Source organism: Thermobia domestica, chromosome 5, assembly GCF_964235325.1.
Source record: "Thermobia domestica chromosome 5, izTheDome1.hap1.1, whole genome shotgun sequence".
In the NCBI taxonomy this organism is placed as follows: domain Eukaryota; kingdom Metazoa; phylum Arthropoda; class Insecta; order Zygentoma; family Lepismatidae; genus Thermobia; species Thermobia domestica.
In genome coordinates, this window is record NC_137458.1 from 290,567,208 (window position 1) to 290,585,985 (window position 18,778).

At 36.0% G+C, this 18,778-nt stretch overlaps 1 protein-coding gene across 2 annotated transcripts in view; it reads left to right on the forward strand.

Moving 5' to 3' along the window:
* The first annotated feature begins 623 nt into the window (after window positions 1-623).
* LOC145684915 (uncharacterized) overlaps window positions 624-18,778 on the forward strand; it is a 73,570-nt gene continuing 55,415 nt past the window's right edge. Inside the window, exons 1-4 of one of the 2 annotated variants that reach the window (XM_081757266.1) lie at window positions 624-712; window positions 4,444-4,513; window positions 11,218-11,276; window positions 15,230-15,265. In XM_081757266.1, the coding sequence (XP_081613392.1) occupies window positions 656-712; window positions 4,444-4,513; window positions 11,218-11,276; window positions 15,230-15,265 (222 nt within the window). In that variant the 5' untranslated portion in view covers window positions 624-655. The remainder of the gene's footprint in view (window positions 713-4,443; window positions 4,514-11,217; window positions 11,277-15,229; window positions 15,266-18,778) is intronic. The other variant, XM_081757267.1, reaches the window with a different exon arrangement.

Consider the following 18,778-nt stretch of genomic DNA (forward strand, 5'->3'; position numbering starts at 1 on the left):
TGTACTATTGACATGAGCATTAATTATATTTCAAATACTTCAAATCTGAGGTCATTTGTCTCATGATCTGTGGACGGATAAATTTTAAAATAATTTCTTTGGATTCAGTGTCCTGCAATTAGTATAAAGCACAGTTAGAAATTTATCCAAGTGTGGGTACTTTCATTAATGGCATGATCGGATGTTACTTGCAATAATAATAATAATAATAATAATAATAATAATAATAATAATAATAATAATAATAATAATAATAATAATAATAATAATAATAATAATAATTTGGATTTGATTTTGTTGTTAGCAGTGACCATAGTCTAAGCCATAATTGGTCACGAATATACAATGTACAATGTTTATTATTATTATTATTATTATTATTATTATTATTATTATTATTATTATTATATACTGTACTTCTAATGTCTGAAATACATTTCGTTTTTAACTAGAATACAGCAATTTTTCTGGCCACATGTTTTTTTTTTTTTCCTGTCTCTCAAAATATGTTTGAATGTGCGTGTTTGACAACTTATATAGAGAATGACCTGATGGGTTTGGCTTGCTTTCTTTTTTTATTCCATTTGAAATGAACAGGAAGTAAAGAAATATTACGTTTCCTGCAATAAGCAATGCACATGTTCGCACGATAAATATGGATACCATTCTACGGATTGTTTGTCTGTTGACTCTGTTAAGCCTCTTTGGAATTGTAAGTAAATATTTTTGTTGTAAATTTACTTTTCTAACCTTGTATGTCAGTTGTGTTAGTTACTGTTCCAAATTATTGATTTAGTAAATTTATTGTTTATTCCAAAAGAACTGCCAGTTGTAGATGTTTCATGAAATTTATGAAGAAAAGAACTGTGATTAAGAGAAATTCGTTCCCTATTTTGCAAGAAATACATACTGTTCTAAAAACTATAGTTTTCATTAAAAGATATTTAAAAATAGCTGAAAGTTTAAGAGAGAATGAAAGCGTTAGATAATAATACTTCATTAACCATCTATAGCCTATCGTAGAGAAACTAGTGCAGTGGTTCTCAAACTTTTTTGACTGATGGCCCACTTTACTGAGCGTCCAGGACATCCCGACACAATTGTTTAGTATTTTTATTATAAATAATAATATTAATAATAATAATAATACTTATTATTATTATTATTATTATTATTATTATTATTATTATTATTATTATTATTATCATAGTGAAACCAATTAGTTTTTATAACCACTTTATCACTGAGCATTGTTGCTACTACTGGAGGTGTTGACTGGTACAGTCTGTCTCGATTTTAACTAATTATAATTAAATCCTTCATGATTTTTAAATTCTAAAATTTCGCTATACACCTTAGGGGACTACGTGATGCACCAGTGTGTCGCGACACATTGGTTGAGAACCACTGCCTTAGTGTAACGATGAAAAGATTTATGGGGTATTATTTTAGTATCAGTTTCATCTTAACAAATGGTGGTTTTTGAGCCTGTTTTCGTTGAACACGAACGACATATTTTTCATTGTCATTAAAGTTAATGTTTTCATTTTCTCGAAAACTACGCATGAGGATTTATCCTCATGCACGCTATTTTGTTCAGCACAATAAGATACATCGATTGATATATTGTATGTGTTCGTACATTGTTTGGTCATTATAGATTGTATGGAAGAACAAATGAAAAGAGTCTAGGAGGAACAGTTCAACTTCAGAAGACGTAAAGGCACAAGAGATGCAATTGGACTAGTAAGGGTGATTGGTGAAACTTTTGTAGAAAAAGGAAAATAAGTGTATGTGAGATTTATTGACCTAGAAAAGGCTTTTGACTGCGTAAATTGGGAATTGTTGTTGGAAGTCCTAAAGAAGGTTGGGTTGGAATGGAAAGATCGAACACTTATGAGAAACTTGTATACAAACCAACAAGTAAGTGTTAAAATAGGAGACGAAATGACAAAAAAAAGAGTGTAATTGGAAGGAGTGTTTGACAGGGATGCTGTCTCTCACCTACATTATTTAATATCTTCTAGAAGAGATAGTGAAAAAGAGCCTATAAAGTGAAGACGGCATTTCAGTAGGAGATCGAATGATTAGATGTATACGATTTACAGCTAATATGGTGCTTGTTGCAGAGTCTGAAGAGAAAATCAGTAGGATGTTAGAAAACTTGAGGAAGGGCTGTGAATAATATGGGATGAAAATAAATGTTAGAAAGACAAAAGCCATGGTGATTGGAACGAAGGGGTCTTTGTCAAATATAGTGTAGGAGGGGAGAAAATAGAACAGATTATTAGTTTTCGATACCTAGGTAGTATTATTAGTGATGATATAAAGTGCGAACGTGAGATAAAAGCAAGGATATGAATTCCGAAAGAAGTCTTTAGAAGGGAGAAAATATTATTTTGTGGGACCTTGAATAAAGAGTTGAGAAAAAGACTCATAAAATGTTTCGTGTGGAGTGTTGTACTGTATGGATCACAAACATGGACATTACTTAAAAAATGATGAAAAATAACTGGAAGCTTTCGAAATGTAGGTGTGAAGAAAAATGGAGAGAATTAGCTGGATGGAGCGGAAAACGAATGACAGGGTGGTGGGGAAGAAAAGAACAATTATAGATGTTGTTAAGAAGAGGAAGAGAAACTTGTAGGGACATTGACTAAGGAGGAACTGTATCATAAGGGACATGCATATGGTAGTAGGAAAAAGAGGAAGGGGGTTACAATTAATCGACGCTATCAAAACAAAAATTTACGTGAAGACAAAGAGGTTAGCTGAAGACTGTGGAGCATGGAAGGTTCCCAGTGGCAGCAAATGATCTGCCAATAATGGCGGAATACCTATGATGATGATTAAGATTACCATATATCGTAAAGTAAAACGGAGATCACAATGGTTCAATGACAGCGTTCACCTCTGGTGCGTAGAGTCCCTGCTTTGATCCAAGTTTCCACCAAGTTCTGTGGTGGGCAAACAACGCGTACGAGTTTTTTCCAGGATTCCCCGTTTCATCTCAGTTTCTTCATTTCACCATTTCAATCATTATCATCATCACTTTTTACTAATCTACACAACTTCAAAAGTATTTTTAAAATCGTAAATACTACATAAATTTTAAAATACGAGTATAACTTAAAACACATTTTTTCTGTGGTCAATTGTAATTCTCATTTCAAACTATCTACTTTAAAAGAGCTGAGATTCCCCTTGTGCATGAATGAAATTCTAACACGACATAATCTTGATTTTGAAATTCTACTTAACATTCAGAATGCTTGCAACAGAATCTGGAGTCAATCAATTCCACTGTTTGGACAATTGACTGTACAAAAGTATTAGCAGACTATCGTCTAACAAGCTGCGTTCGACTATTGCACACTTTTTTGTAGTCGAAAAATACAAATATTTGCAAGAATCGAAATGCAAGAAATTTATTTTAATTTTCGATTATTTTTTTTCGAATTGGTAGGAAACTAGGTCAATTTAATCAAGGATGTCATAAATAGAGAATCCGTCCATATGTATTTTCATCCTATTAAATCGATGAAACCAAAAAACAACCGAGCATCGGCACGTCTGATTGGCTACTCTCGTTTCTGCCATCGTCTGATTGGCTACTTTCGTTTCCACCATGATTGTTGGCTCAAAACATTGCGATCTTATTGGGTGAAGTGGGCAGAGTAGGGGTGGTGAAACTGTGACGTATGGCTTCAAGATTTTGTTGTAAGGGCAGATCCTCTATTTTATAAGATCCTTGAATTTAATTGTGTGCGAAAATACGTTCGGATGCTTATTTTAGTCTAAAAAGAAAAAAAGAAAATAAAGAAAAAAGGAGGCATGTGAGTAAAATAGGGCGAATGGAAATCCTACTTATTATAAGCTAACTTTATGCTAGATTAAAAAAAAAACTCATCAAAAAATTTGCAGGCCTGTTAAGGTGGCAAATGAGGTCATACTTTATATCATACATAGTTTTATACAGTAGTTAATAGCAACTATAAAAACATAATAAACAAAAACAAACAAGTTTCCGAAGCTTTGTTTACGATAGTTGGTACACTATTGTAATTTAGTAACGAAAATATAATATTCAAACTCTCCTGCAGTATAGTGATGTAAATTTTGTGGTAAAATCATATGTGATATATGCATTATGTTTACAGTAAGGGCACTGAAAATTGGGAATAAAAACAAACAAACTGGATATTGAGTGTCTTGAATTTAACTGTTTTCTGTGGAATGACCCAGCTTTCATTTTCATTTTACTTTGAAGGATTTTGTAAGTATTAAAATTTATTTTAAATTGTAACTAAATTACAGTATACAAGAATTTTAAAATAACTTATTACTGAATTTTTTACAAGACATTTCGAAGAATAAAACATTTGTCCCGCTTTGTAATATTTAATTAATGTTTTACGTTTGTTTTACATTTTTCCTTTTCAGAATGGATATGAAAAGATACTATACATGAAATATTTTGAGCAATGTGTGGATCAGTACCAAATCAATGTGTGTAAGTAATATATATTTTGAACTCTATACATTAGAAATGTAAATAAATTCCTAAGTAACATATATAAGAATGATTCCATGTCACAAGGGCCCGGACAAAAAAACGTGGACAGAAAGGCCCAGCGACAAAAAGGCTTCGCGACAAAAAAGACGAAGTCAAAATTGTCCAGTGTCAAAAATGCCTCTTGACTAAAAGGTCCTGCGTCAAAAGGACCCAGATCAAAAGAATCTTGGACAGTAGGGACTAAGTGAAAGGGCCCGGATTGAAACGATCTTACGTTTAAAAAGTCTGAGATCAAAGCAGGAGGCCCTTAGTAAGCTCAAGTGTTTGTCCAAAAGAAAGAAGAATATCAGTGGATGTTAGTAAAATATGAGAAATTTGGATGCTAATCTTGGTTGTGTTCAGTTGTTGTTTGTTTTGCAACAAACGCTATCACTTAAGTCGGTTCTCCATGAAAATTTGCTTGTGCTCCTATATCTATCATATTAATGACTGTCCTCTTAGTTATAGAATTCCATTTTTATCCTTTGATCAAAGTATAAAAATCTTATTATTATGAAAAAATATTCTGTACAAAGCACTTGTTTATTTTATAGGGTTAGTCAAAAGTATTGGAACAGGCCAGTAAGAACGATACGGATTGACAGGTTAAAATTGGTATTGGTGAAAAAATGCAGGTTAATAGTGGAAGGGTATAATTGTGGAATAGCAAGAAGGAAATCATATACAGGGTGGCACAAATGTCCTCGCCCTATTTTTTAAGTTTGTACCAAAAAAAATATCAGTTCTTTCTTTTAATTACATTTATTAAGACATTTACATTTTGTGTCTTTAAGTCAAGAAAATGGCAGAGTTGATGCACAATCAGGCTTGTTTCACAACGTTTTCCATTATTTTTCTTAAAACATCTGGCGATAAATTCTCCACCTCTTGTTTAATATTCTATTTTAGGGCTGTCAAGGTGAGAGGACTGTTCCTGTAGTCCCTTGACTTAAAAACATTCAAAGAGAGAAGTTTGAAGCTTTCAAATTGGGCGATCTTGCGGGCCAATTCTTATCGCCAAAACAGGAGATTAAGCGACCGTGAAATACTTGCTTCGAAGTGCCCATTGTTACTCGTATTGTGTGCACGGTCCCACCGTCCTGCTGAAACCATATGTTTCTGAAATCCGATCCGTCAATTTGTGGCAGCAAGAAGTCATTGATCATGGTTCTGTAAACCGCGCTAGTGACAGTCACATTGTCACCAATGCTATCCTCAAGGAATTAGGGGCCAATTACTTTTTTTTCGTAAACACCGCATCGAACAGTAACTTTGAGAAATTTAATGGCTTTTCGTGAATTACACGCGGATTATTACCAGTGCAGGCCGGTAGCTAGCCTAAAAATGTAGGGGGTAGAAGTTAGGAGGGGCCCGATCGAACCATATTATATTTCATCATCATATTATAGTTCATTTGCAAGCCTAGCGTGGAAATTTTATGGGGGTCCGTAAAAATTTAGGGTGGGCCGCCCCCTAGACCCCCTTGGATACGGGCCTGTATCAGTGTCCCAGAAATAAAGAAAAATTGCTTATTCGCATAGGTGAAAAAGTTCTTCGCTATGATAATTTTTAATGGAAAATCCTCATTTTTGCGGGCAAGATTTAGAAGGGCTTGGCTAAACTGAACACGTACCTAGCGATCTCCAGGCAATAACTGATTTGTTTTTTGTACTTTGTATCGGAACATTCGTAAGTCTTGTACCAAAATTCGCTGTAACGATCGCCTGTTGATGCCCAATTACGTGGTCCGTCATCTAGTTGATATTGGACATCTGCAGCAACGCAGCGATGTTCTCGACTGTGCGGACGCTACAGGCCGTCAACTTCTACTGTTCCGTGTTGACCCAGTTTCCTCGAGACGAGCGGCTTGACGTCGCAGTGTTTGACCAGTCCATACCACACGCCCAGGAAATCGACGGCGAAATTCATGCTGAGCCAAAATCACCGATCCATTCTTTCTTAAAAACACTGATGCAATTATAGCACGTTCCTGGGAAGTATAACGATCGGTGGCTCATTCATGTGTATTTTCGATTTGTGAAAAATAAAAATAAATTGATTAATATTCAAATAACAACTATTTGCCTACATGAGAGTATCTTACAACAGGGTGTCGACTTTAGGGTAATCCTGTATTATCCAAATTAAGAAACATAAGGCACTTGGAATTTGTTAAAACTTTCCTACATATTCTCAAAACTTGATGGGAATATGTACCGATGAAGCAAAATTGAATCTGTATGGGTCTGAGAGTAGAATAATAGTTTTCCACAAGTAAATACAGAGCTAAATATCAAGAATCTCTAACCCACTGTAAAACTCGGAGAAGAAAGTGTAATGGTGTGGGATATATATATACAAGGTGTCCTGTGAGGAAGGTCAAAGATTTTGGGAGGTGATAGAGGAGGTCATTCTAAGCAAAAATGCTTACGTGAACATAGGGTCCATTCCCCATTGTTCCGGAGATATGGCTGGGGGTAACTTTTTTGCCTCTTACACTTTCCAAATTTTGTTTGAAACATTCTAGCACACCCTGTAGTTGGGGTTATGTTATCCCAGATAGCACAGAAAAATTTTTAAAAATGTTTAAAAATTTGCAAAGGCAAACTAAAAAGTTTGCAAAAAACTTGCCTTTTCAAATGAGAAAATTTGCCGAAAGTTCAATGCAAATAACGAAGTTGACGCTGGCTGAGTTTGCAGCAAAGTTGCTTCAGAAAATGAAAACATCTGCCATTACAAACGAAATGTTTGCGACTGCACAGCAAGAAAGTTTGCCAGGACTTTGCTGCAAATATTTTGTGCAAATTTTCTTTGACAAAATTTCCGAAAATGAGCTGATAAATTTGGTGAAAATATTAAAAAGTTTGCAGCAACATTGCAGAAAGTGTTTTCACGATCGCAAGATCATGTTTGCTGCAAATGTATCAGGTAATGTTTGCTGCAAATTTATAAACTGAAACCTAACTCTATGAAACATCAAAATTTTTATAATGTAGATCCGTCTTTTCTTAGTGGGAAGCATTAAACATCTTTAGCTACTTGCCAAAGATAAGAAACTTACGAACGATAAATGCACAGAAAATGGATATCGCAATTTATCTACTTACTGAACGATCATATCTCTCACACACATTCACAAAATAACGTCAGGCTGATAAGAGACCAGTGAGTTTATTCTGGAGTCCTCTGGTGCATTGGTTTTTCTCGATTCTCACTTCCCGTTTGTTTTGTCACAGTTGATGTAGCGCAGTGAATTCTGGGTACGATGCGCGTGCACTCGGTAATATCATCACATATTTGCTTTCAGCAAGTTTTTCGAAACAAGTTTTTTTACAGAGTTGCAAACTGTTTGCGAAGGCAAACTTTCAACGCTATATTTTCAAAAAAGATGCAAGTTAATTGCAGTGGTGAATTTATTTTTACAAATCAGCGAAAATTTGCAGATCATATTGAAAGCTTTTAATAAATATTAAGAAATTTTGCCTTCGCAAACTTTCAGATTGTTTGCTCCACTAAACGAAGCAAAAATTTGCCGCAAGTATTCGTGCTATCTGGGATATATTATACTTAGTTTGAAAGTTAATGAAACAGGCTTGGAGATGGTATACAGATTGTCCCAGTATTGTATATAAGAGGAAAGTAACGGAGGAATTTTTTTCGTATTTCCCTATAAAAATCCCTTTTCAAAACAATTTTGCACTGTTCTTGAGTGGAATCACTGTCGCTAGAGGAACAGTATCTGATTAGGCGAAAATGATAGGGGCTACTGTATACTAAACATACAGGTGAGGTGTCTAGTTTTTAGCTTCATTAGAAGCCGTAAAAAAGTAAAAAAGAAAAACATTCTTCCTAATGTTGACGTGGGAGACCAGGGTTCGATTCCTAGTGAGAGCTCAAGTGGATCGGATTCCACATTAATCAGTAGGTCCCGTCTCATAGAGTCTCGCTGCTGAAAGGGAAGTTAAGCTCAAAAGCAATTCTAATAACAACAATGTTCCAACTTTCTATAGATGACAATGGTTACGAATATTAATAAACAAATGTTTTTATGCAAAATTGGAAATACATTATTCCCTAACGTACATTTCTATGTGGGAACACCAGTTTTTACATGAATACCCACTTCACAATTTGCTTTTTCTCCGTCCATGCGTATCGTTGTCACTCTACTGTTGCATATCGTTGTTATGCCTAAAGATCTACCTATATGTTGCTTCAACATAAACAAAACAGATAACGGTACCGTTCTTTTCATCTAATAAGCATTTTTATACTTCCATCTCATACCTTTTGACGTGGGGTATTTCTCAAGCGGGCCCGTTTTGACCCGGGCCTTTTTGACGCAGTGCCTTTCTGTATTGCCCTTTTTTGAGGGTCCTTCTGTTGTTTCTCAAAAACTTCCCTCCCAAATATGTTGTATTATAATGCAGGTCAAGTAATATAGAACTTATTATTTTCGATATACTACAAATATAGCTGGTCCCCAAAATGTCTCTGCTCCTCCGTTTGCCAGCTCCCCAAGAAATTAAAGCTGGCGTCGTAACTATCAGGAAGACGTCTATATAACTAATTTTTCGTGTTACTTTTATCAAATCTGTTACAGTATTAGCAATGATAGTGTTAGTAACAATGGTTAGAGGTGATAGAACTAACGACGGTAGTAACATGCAGCAATCTTTAGTTTCGGATTGTTATTGCAATTACGTAATGTCAGTGATATTCGGGCTTGTCCTCACTTCAATCTGGTAACCCTATTCCTAGCATGAAAATCCGAATAGCACGAAAGCCAAATATTTCCTCCTTAAGCCGAGTATTTCCTTCAGTTAATGTACTTCAGTGCGTTTAGATGTCACTCGTGGTTAGTCAGGGAGACCACCTCTGGCGAGCAAACCTGAAACTAGCTTCCCGTGATGAAATGAAGAGTTTTCCATTCTGATATGAAATGAAGTTCTACTGATCCATAGATGTATTATATACAACTTGGAACATGGGTTTGTCTAATATTCACATATAAATAGCATCACCAATTCCGGGCAATTTTAGGCCTCTTGCCTGGTGGAAGAAGACACCGTGCGGAAAGGGTCTAACGCAGAAATATAATAGCCATGGTTACTCAGAGAAAATCTTACTGTCATTTCAACTAGAGTGGTCAACTTTTGAAAACAGAAATACCGTACATCCTTCTGGAGTATAGATATACACTCTTAAGATTGTGGCCATTATCGCTCGTCAAAAAACTGTGAACAACTTGAAAGTGGTTACTTCACATAAAATTGAGCGATTCAGAGTTCGAATTAAGTAACTTTAGTTACTTTTAAAGCATTTATGAAATTTACTTATTCCAGTTTGGTTGAGTTAGCACATGTGATTTTTACAGTCTATCATCCATGATACATCTTATTTAAAACAGAAAAGCAAATATAATTGACAATATAATTTACGACATGCACAAAATATAGGCCTACTTGAAAAGTAAGTCTTCGCTGAAGCTGATAATATCTCATAATGCCTACATACATATTTTTGCTGAATCTGGATGCATTATTTAATTAAAAGATGTAGCTGAGGATGAAGTAGTGTTAGCTACGCTCTTTTGTTGACCTTTAGCAGTTTGGTAAGTTCAGTAAATTTTCTTGCCTTCAGTTCTTTAGCAAATTAAGCACACAATAGGTCGATATCAAAGCGAATTATAAATTCTGCTTTAACCATGTTAAGCGACAAAAGATTTCTTTCGTCACTCCAAAATAATCTGAATAGGAACAGAGAATATTACTAGTAAGAAGAAAAAATACCGGACATTTAACATCCGGTTTTGAGGTCGTGCCAGACAAGAAGGTTAAAAACCGAACTGTCCGGTAAAATACCGGATGGTGGACATCCCTAATTGCAACTTGATAATACTGTATATTTTTCTTAATGGTTATTAAGCTGTATACTGTCAACATCCACCGATGCATAACTTCGGAGATTTTATACATTTATTGGGTTAAAAGTAATAAAATCTACGCTAAATTCGTTGGTAGCAAGCAGGGAAGGGCTTAAGCCAACACTTACGATTAATAATAACTCTTAAGACTTATTTATATAAGGTTCTATAACTTAAGAAATGGTGTTGTTTCTTTTATATATGGTCAGCACACAGCCGTGCCGTGGAGTGCGAGTTGGGCGATGGCCCGGGCGCCGAAGTAAGGGGGCGCAAAATTCGGGAAGAATAAAGAAAAGAAAAGAAGGCAAGAAAAAAGAGAGGAAAAATAAATAGCACACATACAAAATGGAAAGAAAAAAGAAACAAAAACTGCTAAAAATCAAGGAACAGTAGAGTTTATTTTTCAAAATATTCTTACGCTTCGTACCAACGATGGTGGCTCTTCGTGGTTGGTCTCTCGACCTTACTCATATGTACGGGAGCGCTGTCGTATACTCTCGCCTCGGGCGTTGATTTTCCACGGCACGCCACTGGTAGCACATCAGTTTCCATCGCCGTTGTATTTGACTTCTGGCTTGTTGAAGTTGCTTCCCAAATTGTGGCCCATCGAATCCGGATTCATTCGACAACAATTGTAGTAGAATTAAGAGTGGTAACACCAGTGTAAAATCTAATTGTAATTATAAAATAGAACATATACTGTATATATAATGAAGTTCTTACACATCTGTTACAGCTGATTACATGAAACTATGTTCCAAACCGTCCTCCGAAGCAGTGCCAAAAGAGAAACAGGTAAGGATTTTTTACATTTTGTACTCTTACAGAAAGAAATATAATAGTAATTTTTAGCGCTGTTATTAGATTTATAAGGCACTTAAAAGCAATAATGATAGTCATAATCAAAATAATTCAAACTTTATTTTCAAATCAGTGTAATGACTTCCGTATAATTACATTTCAAGGCACTTTTTATGTTAAACAAGGGAATTTCGTTTCACAATGTGAATCTTGTGGTAGACTTGCAAACTATGGGAATTCAATATTCAAACTTGAAGTACTACGTCTATAACTAACAAGTAGAAATAGAGTAATAAGATCTAAGGTAACCTGTTCCTCGGGTGCTTAATCCATATTTTAAAAAAAACATTAGGCCTACTCGCCATCCCTTCTTGTTTTCGTTCTATTGTGATGAATTTGAAACCGGAAATCGTTAATTCGAACTACTTATGGTTTTAATAGAGTGTAGAGGATTAATGGAGGAGGTGGACCCTATCAGAGATAAAGTGGGTCAGTGGGTCGTGGATCAAGATTTGTGATTGGGTCGTGGGTCAACAGGGCGTGACTCACTGTGACCCACCGTAATTCCCTGATCCACTTTGATCCACCGACCCACCATGGCCCACTACAACCCACCGACCCATCATGACCCACAACGACCCACCGACCTACTCTGCTCAGTGTATTGTAAACAGCATCTTCTGAACACTGGAAAATTTGCCTACGATTTACTTTGAAAGCCTCCATCTTTCTTTCTTTTTCATTTCTTTCTATTTATTTCCCTTAGATGAGTATATCTAAATAATAAAAAAAACCTTCAGGCACTTTTGGATATTGATATTTATAATTGTAGTAGTAGCAATAGGAGTTACTTGGAATTCGAGGCCATTCATTGGTCTACTTTACCTTAATTTGAGACTTTCAAATTTCATCCTATTTTCCACTGAAAAATATCTGTAATTCAACAAGGAAATAATTATATATGATAATTAAATAGAAATTCGTCGTAATATGGCCCATAAGAAACACTTTACCATTCTATATCGTGAAGGTCAGATCCACCGGTATTGTAACAGAACAGTGTTTGATTGGTTAACCGTAGAAATTCAAATTCCGGTTTGTGATAATTTCACAGCCTTATTTTTATCACAAGTGTAAACTCTTTAGTCAGTGGAGAGGACTTGGATCATGGGTCAAAGTTAATGACGATGGGTTTTTGTGGGTGGTGGGTCAGAGTAGATCATGCTGGGTTGTTGTTCGGAGTGGGTCATGGTGGATGGTGGGTCAGAATGGGTTACGCTGGGTGGTGGGTCAATGAGTCATGGGTCAAATTTTCATTGACCCATACAATCTCTGGAACTTATTCTTAGGACGCTGAATAGATTGCAAAACACCGCATCTCGATATCTCACCGTTTTTCCATATGGAAATTAGGATTGAAACCGGAAGTAATAGTAAATATGAACGACTTCTAATTTTGTGGCTAAAAAGTATTAGCTAAACAAGTAAAAGTCATTTTGTTGTCAATAATAGTTCATAGATAACTATTGTTTGTTCAATTTTTTGGTGTCTGTAAGAGTTATACACTATTAAGTAGCAGATTAAAACTATTGCTGTTTGTTTTCTAAACTGAGACAAACACTCGTAAGAGCGATACACATACTCGTAATCCTAACAGTGATACACATACCTTAGTAACTATTACATATTTTGATTTCAACTGAATTGCTCATATTATGCTTTATTGTAATTTAACAGCAAGATTATGACAGCAAAATTGGCAGTGATTTCTTGCAATTATAATGTATGCTCTTACAGTGTCCAGTGTTTTGAAACATAGGTTTGAACGTATACATTCAATTGGAGACAAAGGTATATGTGTCATCGTGATAATTCTGTTTAAATATAAAGAGACAGACTAATAACGGGTGTTCAATATAAATCCGTACAAGTTATAATGACAAGTATAATTGAAATGCCATGCGGAAAAAAGGTACAAAGGTGATACATACGAGAAGTCACAGCACAGGCAATAGTATCGTGGCACTAACAGCTTTCAATCACTCCCTCACGACACACTTTGTCGATACGACATCTGGTGGATCTTGCAAGGTTTTGTACAACAGATAGATCGATATTCTTCAGGCAGTAAAGGACCCGTCGAACGAGCTGATCCGGTTTTGTAGCATGCCATCTCTTAGCATAGTCAGAAGCCTTCAAAATTGAACACAAATTTTCGATGGCTTGAATTTCTGGAATATTAGCTAGCTGGGTTATTTTGTTTCGGTACGAATTCTATGTTTTCCTGCTTGAGATACTTAGTTGCAACTTCGGCGTAATGCGCGGATGCTAGATCAAGCCAGAACACATATGTCCCTGGTTCATAGTTTGCACGTATGTACCGTACGTACGGTCTCTTCCTAATGCACTGTACCAGGTACGTCTGGGCGTTGATAGGAAATCCAGATCAACGCAACAACGGTTGGCTAGCACCTAGTCTCAACAAGCACTTTCTCTTCAAATTTCTTCTAGGTGGCAAATTTAACACTAGATGGAGCTGTAGAGAGGTCAGATGTGTAGAATCCATCATTTCCATTGATAGAGACATAGGATAATGTAAGATAGGTTTCATCATCCAAGATAAAATTACGAGCACCGAATTTTCGCAACGAACGGCCACATTTGGGTTTGTTGTTCAGCTTGGGGGAGTTTTGTTTCTTCCTATATTGTAGATCTGTTTTCTTATATACTAAATGGTGGATCATGGACGCAGAAATCATGAATTTTTGCTCCGCCATACGCATTGAAACACCATCGTTGTTCTGCGAGTGTCTTCTTCAGCTGCTGCAAATTTTGTTTCGTGGATACGAGCTGGTCGTCCCGATTCCGACTACCATTTCCACTCAAGCCCATTCTCATGTCTTTTAAATGATGCAGCACTCCTTCGGCTGTAAAATATTTTACTGTGTACATTTTACCCTTGCTTTGATGTGTGCCGTAGAACTTGTAGACACGTTCCCGTAATAGGTCTTCCTTCGATTCTATCCTCACCGTTAAACAGGGTAACGATAACACCACTTGTTCCTGTACCTGTTGGTGCACTGCTGGCTCATCCTTCTGACACTGACAGCTCTGCCGCCTGTTCATGTACTATCTGAGACAGGTGCTGCCCTCTAGAAGTTTTTGCGGATTTATATTGAACACATCTTACTTTCAAATTTAATGTAATTTCAATGCATTTCAATGTATTTAATGTATTTCAAATTTAATTACTCAAATGTTCATTAATGGAATAATCTCTTAATTATATAGTATATTATTCGTTATTCCAATCATTAGCGATGGCTGGTACGTGTGGTACTCTAACCTGTTTTTATTCGAGGGAACATAATACTGTGCTAGAAATCGGCCTGTACTATGAGGATTGATCTTTGAATAATAGTATGCATCTACCATCTGCATTGGTTTCAAGCATGTTCGTCATTGGTTCAGAGTAGGGATGGCCAGAACCGGTTCCTGGTGGAACCGGTTTTCGGGTCTGAACAGATCCGGTTCTAGAAGGTCCGGTTCCGGAACCGGGTTCTCAGATCCTGATGTGGAACCGGCTATTAAGATCCGGTTCTGGAACCGGGTTTTCGGATCCAGGTCTGGAACCGGTTCCTAAGATCCGGTCCTGGAACCGGGTTTTCGGACTCAGGTCCGGAACAGGTTCCGCCGGAACCGGAACTTTGTGGCCATCCCTAGTTCAGAGCCTATGTTAATAGTAGGTCCCGCTGTTCATAATCTAGGTATTGCACGAGAACACAAAATACAAAAGTCCAGAACTCAATCATTAATCCAAGATTGCTACTGAATGACAGTGAGATATCAATTTGAAAGCAAACTACTAACGTTATTGTTATTTCATTCCTTATATGTGATCTCTTGATCTAATTATTTATATGCATTTCTTCTATATCTGATTCCAGTGTTTCTTCAACTGTATATATGAAGCGGAAAACCTGGTAAGTAGAAAATACAAATGAATAAACAAAAAGTTCCAAATTAAAAGTACTGTACTCCTAAAGCAGAAAAATGAAAGCAGTACATTAACTGCTGTAGTGAAATTGGATTGATTTTAGTTTAATATATCTTTCCAACACTGCGGCTATGTGAGACAGGACCTATAGCTGAAAGTTGGATCTGAACCATTACTCGAGTTCATATTCGAGACAAGCACCTCCAGCAGGAATTGAGCCAAAGATTACATGCACAGAAAGAACACGCCTTAACCACTAAATCAATATAAAATAACCAAAATATTACAATACAGAATCAGTTTGGTCTAACACAAACTTTCATACAAGAAATTATGTAAAAAAAAAAAAAAAAAAAAAAAAAAAAACTCAGACCTTAAACTTATCTATTGAGTAACTAAAATTTTCGTTATCAACAAGTTTTGCTGTACATATTTCGTGAAAGCATGTTGTCACCTTTTAGAAAATGTTATTACGTCCAAAATATAAGTTTTGAGCCAAAGCTGTTTTAAAAGTTTTGAACCCATTGATAAAATCAGTTTGGCAATTTACTTATAATACAAAACTATCTCAGTCTGTGAGTAACACTTAATAGTTAACAATCGCTGCTCCACTATGTTCGCTGCCTGCCTACCTGCGCTCCTTTATTTGAGTTCAGTTGATTTCAGTTTTGAAATGAAACGAGGCTATATGGGACATGGACCTACAGCGTAACCACATGAGTTCCCGCCAGAAATCGAACCTAGGTCTCCCACGCCAAAAGTGCGTTCGCTGACCGCTTAGCTACGAGAGAGCTCGCATCTTTATTTGGAAGTGAATAGTAATGATGCTGAACGTGAATAAGCTTACTTGTTTATTATTAAAATGGCTTTGTTAAATGTAAATAAGGTTGTAATTATATAAAATCCACAGTATTTATTCTGTGTCAAACACAATTTGATTTATTAACTACTAACTCTAAGCGTCTGTTGTTGCCGGATCTTAATTCAGAATCTGGATAAAAGGAGGAAGAAAAATGTTTCTACAACCATTCCATTTCCCAAGATTTATATCCTCTCATGTTATGTAAGCCCGCACAACAAAGAGATAATGCAAGCTGCACACATGGAAGGCGTTCTTAGCCATAACCAGAGAGGAAACTTGCTTAACTTTTTGAACTTACGGATTCTATCCGGAGCCGAAAATTGAAAGAATGTCTTCGTACGCGCTTAGATCTGGCGAATATCTATCTATCAAGTTTGGTGGTTCTTGGTGACCCCTTTCTACAAAAAAGCTGATGACATACACATATTATTATTATTATTATTATTATTATTATTATTATTATTATTATTATTATTATTATTATTATTATTATTATTTGTAATCGCGAGTTAGTTGAGAAAACTTAAAAATTGGTAAATATAAACAATTGGAAGTTTCAATTAGTCACGACTTAAAAACCCATAGCATACAGCCAGGACCGCAACTTGTGGGGGGCAGGGAAGGCAACTGCTCCTCCAGGGAAGCTCCCCGCCGTTCGAGGGGGGCCCATTTTAAAACAAAATTTTCTTATACCATATAAAATACGAACATGATACTATAAATGAAACATCAAACAGCTTCACTACATTACATAAACAAAACAGCACGCAAAAGGTCAATAAAACAAAAAATGAGTCGTGGGCCCATTTCAGTTAAAATTGTCTAGTATTAGAGGCCCTAAAAATAATATTTATTCGTATCGCTTTGAGATTTGTCAATATTGTCCCCATAATTAATTTGTCATGTATGGAAAGGGCCCAGGAGCGTAACTAACGGCCCCGCAGACCTTGCCGTGCGGGAGGGCCATAGGCTCCGGGGCCCCATAAAGAGTAAGAGAAAGGTGGAAAGAGGGGGCCCAAGAATTAGAGAAACAACTTTTCTAGGCGGCCCAAATACATGTATTAATGCATGCCCCCACCAGAAAAAAATCTAAATTACGGCGCTGCATACAGCAAGCCGAAGGTTTAGGATTGCCTATATTATTACTTGTATTAATTTATGCAAATATACATTTTGTGTTCTTACTGGTCTTATTTTCTACTACGCATAATTTCACTGTTCTTGCGCTTTGCAAGTTGTATTAACCTTAACAAACCCAGTCTTCCGCTATTTAGGAGTGACTCCTGGCAGAAACGACAATGATATAATACAGCTTATTCAAAAAAGAATGCTCAATTTTATTTAAGTGAATAGAAAAGCTGCTGACCATCTAACATACTTGTAATCTCGTCATGTCTAAGTTTAATACGTGCTTCCGACAAGTATTTTGCGCTGCAGGACTATAGTTTGCAAAGTGGCGAGTTAACCCCTTGCGTTCCAATGACATCCAGCTGGAAGTCATAAAATACTTCGTTGCAAAATTCCAGTGACATCCATGAGACTGTCATGAAAACGTATCCTTATTAAGGGGGAAGACTACTAAATATTTTTGAAAAACTAATAATTATTCTTTTGCCCGTTTTTCGTAAGTGGAAAGAGGTAATAAAATGTAACGTACCACAATAATAGATAATGTTATTCTACACCAGAAAATGCGAAAATTCTTTTCTTTGATATTAAAGATTATTAATCAGGGGAAGATCCACAATTTTCGTGAGCGGGCAGCGCAAATTCAGAAAGAAACTTGAAATGAAGCTAATGGAAATGATGATGTTGCAAATAAATTAAAATACTGGAATGGAGAAAGTGGGAGGAGACCTGAGAACCCTGAGAAACCTACACACACGGTGTTTGTCCTCCACAAAGTCCACTTGGGACGAGCTAGGATCGAAAAAGATCTTTCTAGGTAGTGAACTTGTATAAGATAGTGAAAAACTTTTGATTCAATTCATTGACGAGGCCAGAGGGGGCAAGGGGAGCGAGCGCCCCCTTGGTAGCTACTCCTGCCCCCTGACTGTCCCCCCAGACTCCTACAATCTTAAAACATTCTACATTTGGTATTTTCCTACGTCAGTCTCATTGTCAAATTGTACTAACCATTCATTTACTACGTGAAAGGTTAGTGTTCAAGATTTTTTCTTTGAGCGTCTATACTTCTATACAGCATGTATACTTCTGTTTTCTAATGTTGCGCTTTTCCGGTAATTTTTAGTCATAGTTCTTTCTTATGATTTTCAATTTCCAACAATCAGAAAAGACAATATTGTTGATCCAATTCAATTGAAAACAGAACTTTCATTGTGCCTAGCAACAATATTAGAGTTGGTCGACTTGTTTTCTTCGAATTGGATCAGCTTCGATTAGAAACAAATAAAAGGTAAAATCATTAGAATAGCTATACATTAAATAACATTAGTATTTATCCAGATTTGTTGTTTTCAGTTACACATTTTGTTTTATTTAAAGGTTCTATACTTTTTCTGAAATAATATTATCGGCATCCAACATTCATAAGATGGTCTTAAAATATCTTAATTTGCCAGTACCAGAGCTTAATTTTTGGAGATAAAAACAGTTGTGCTTTCTCTTACTGCAAAT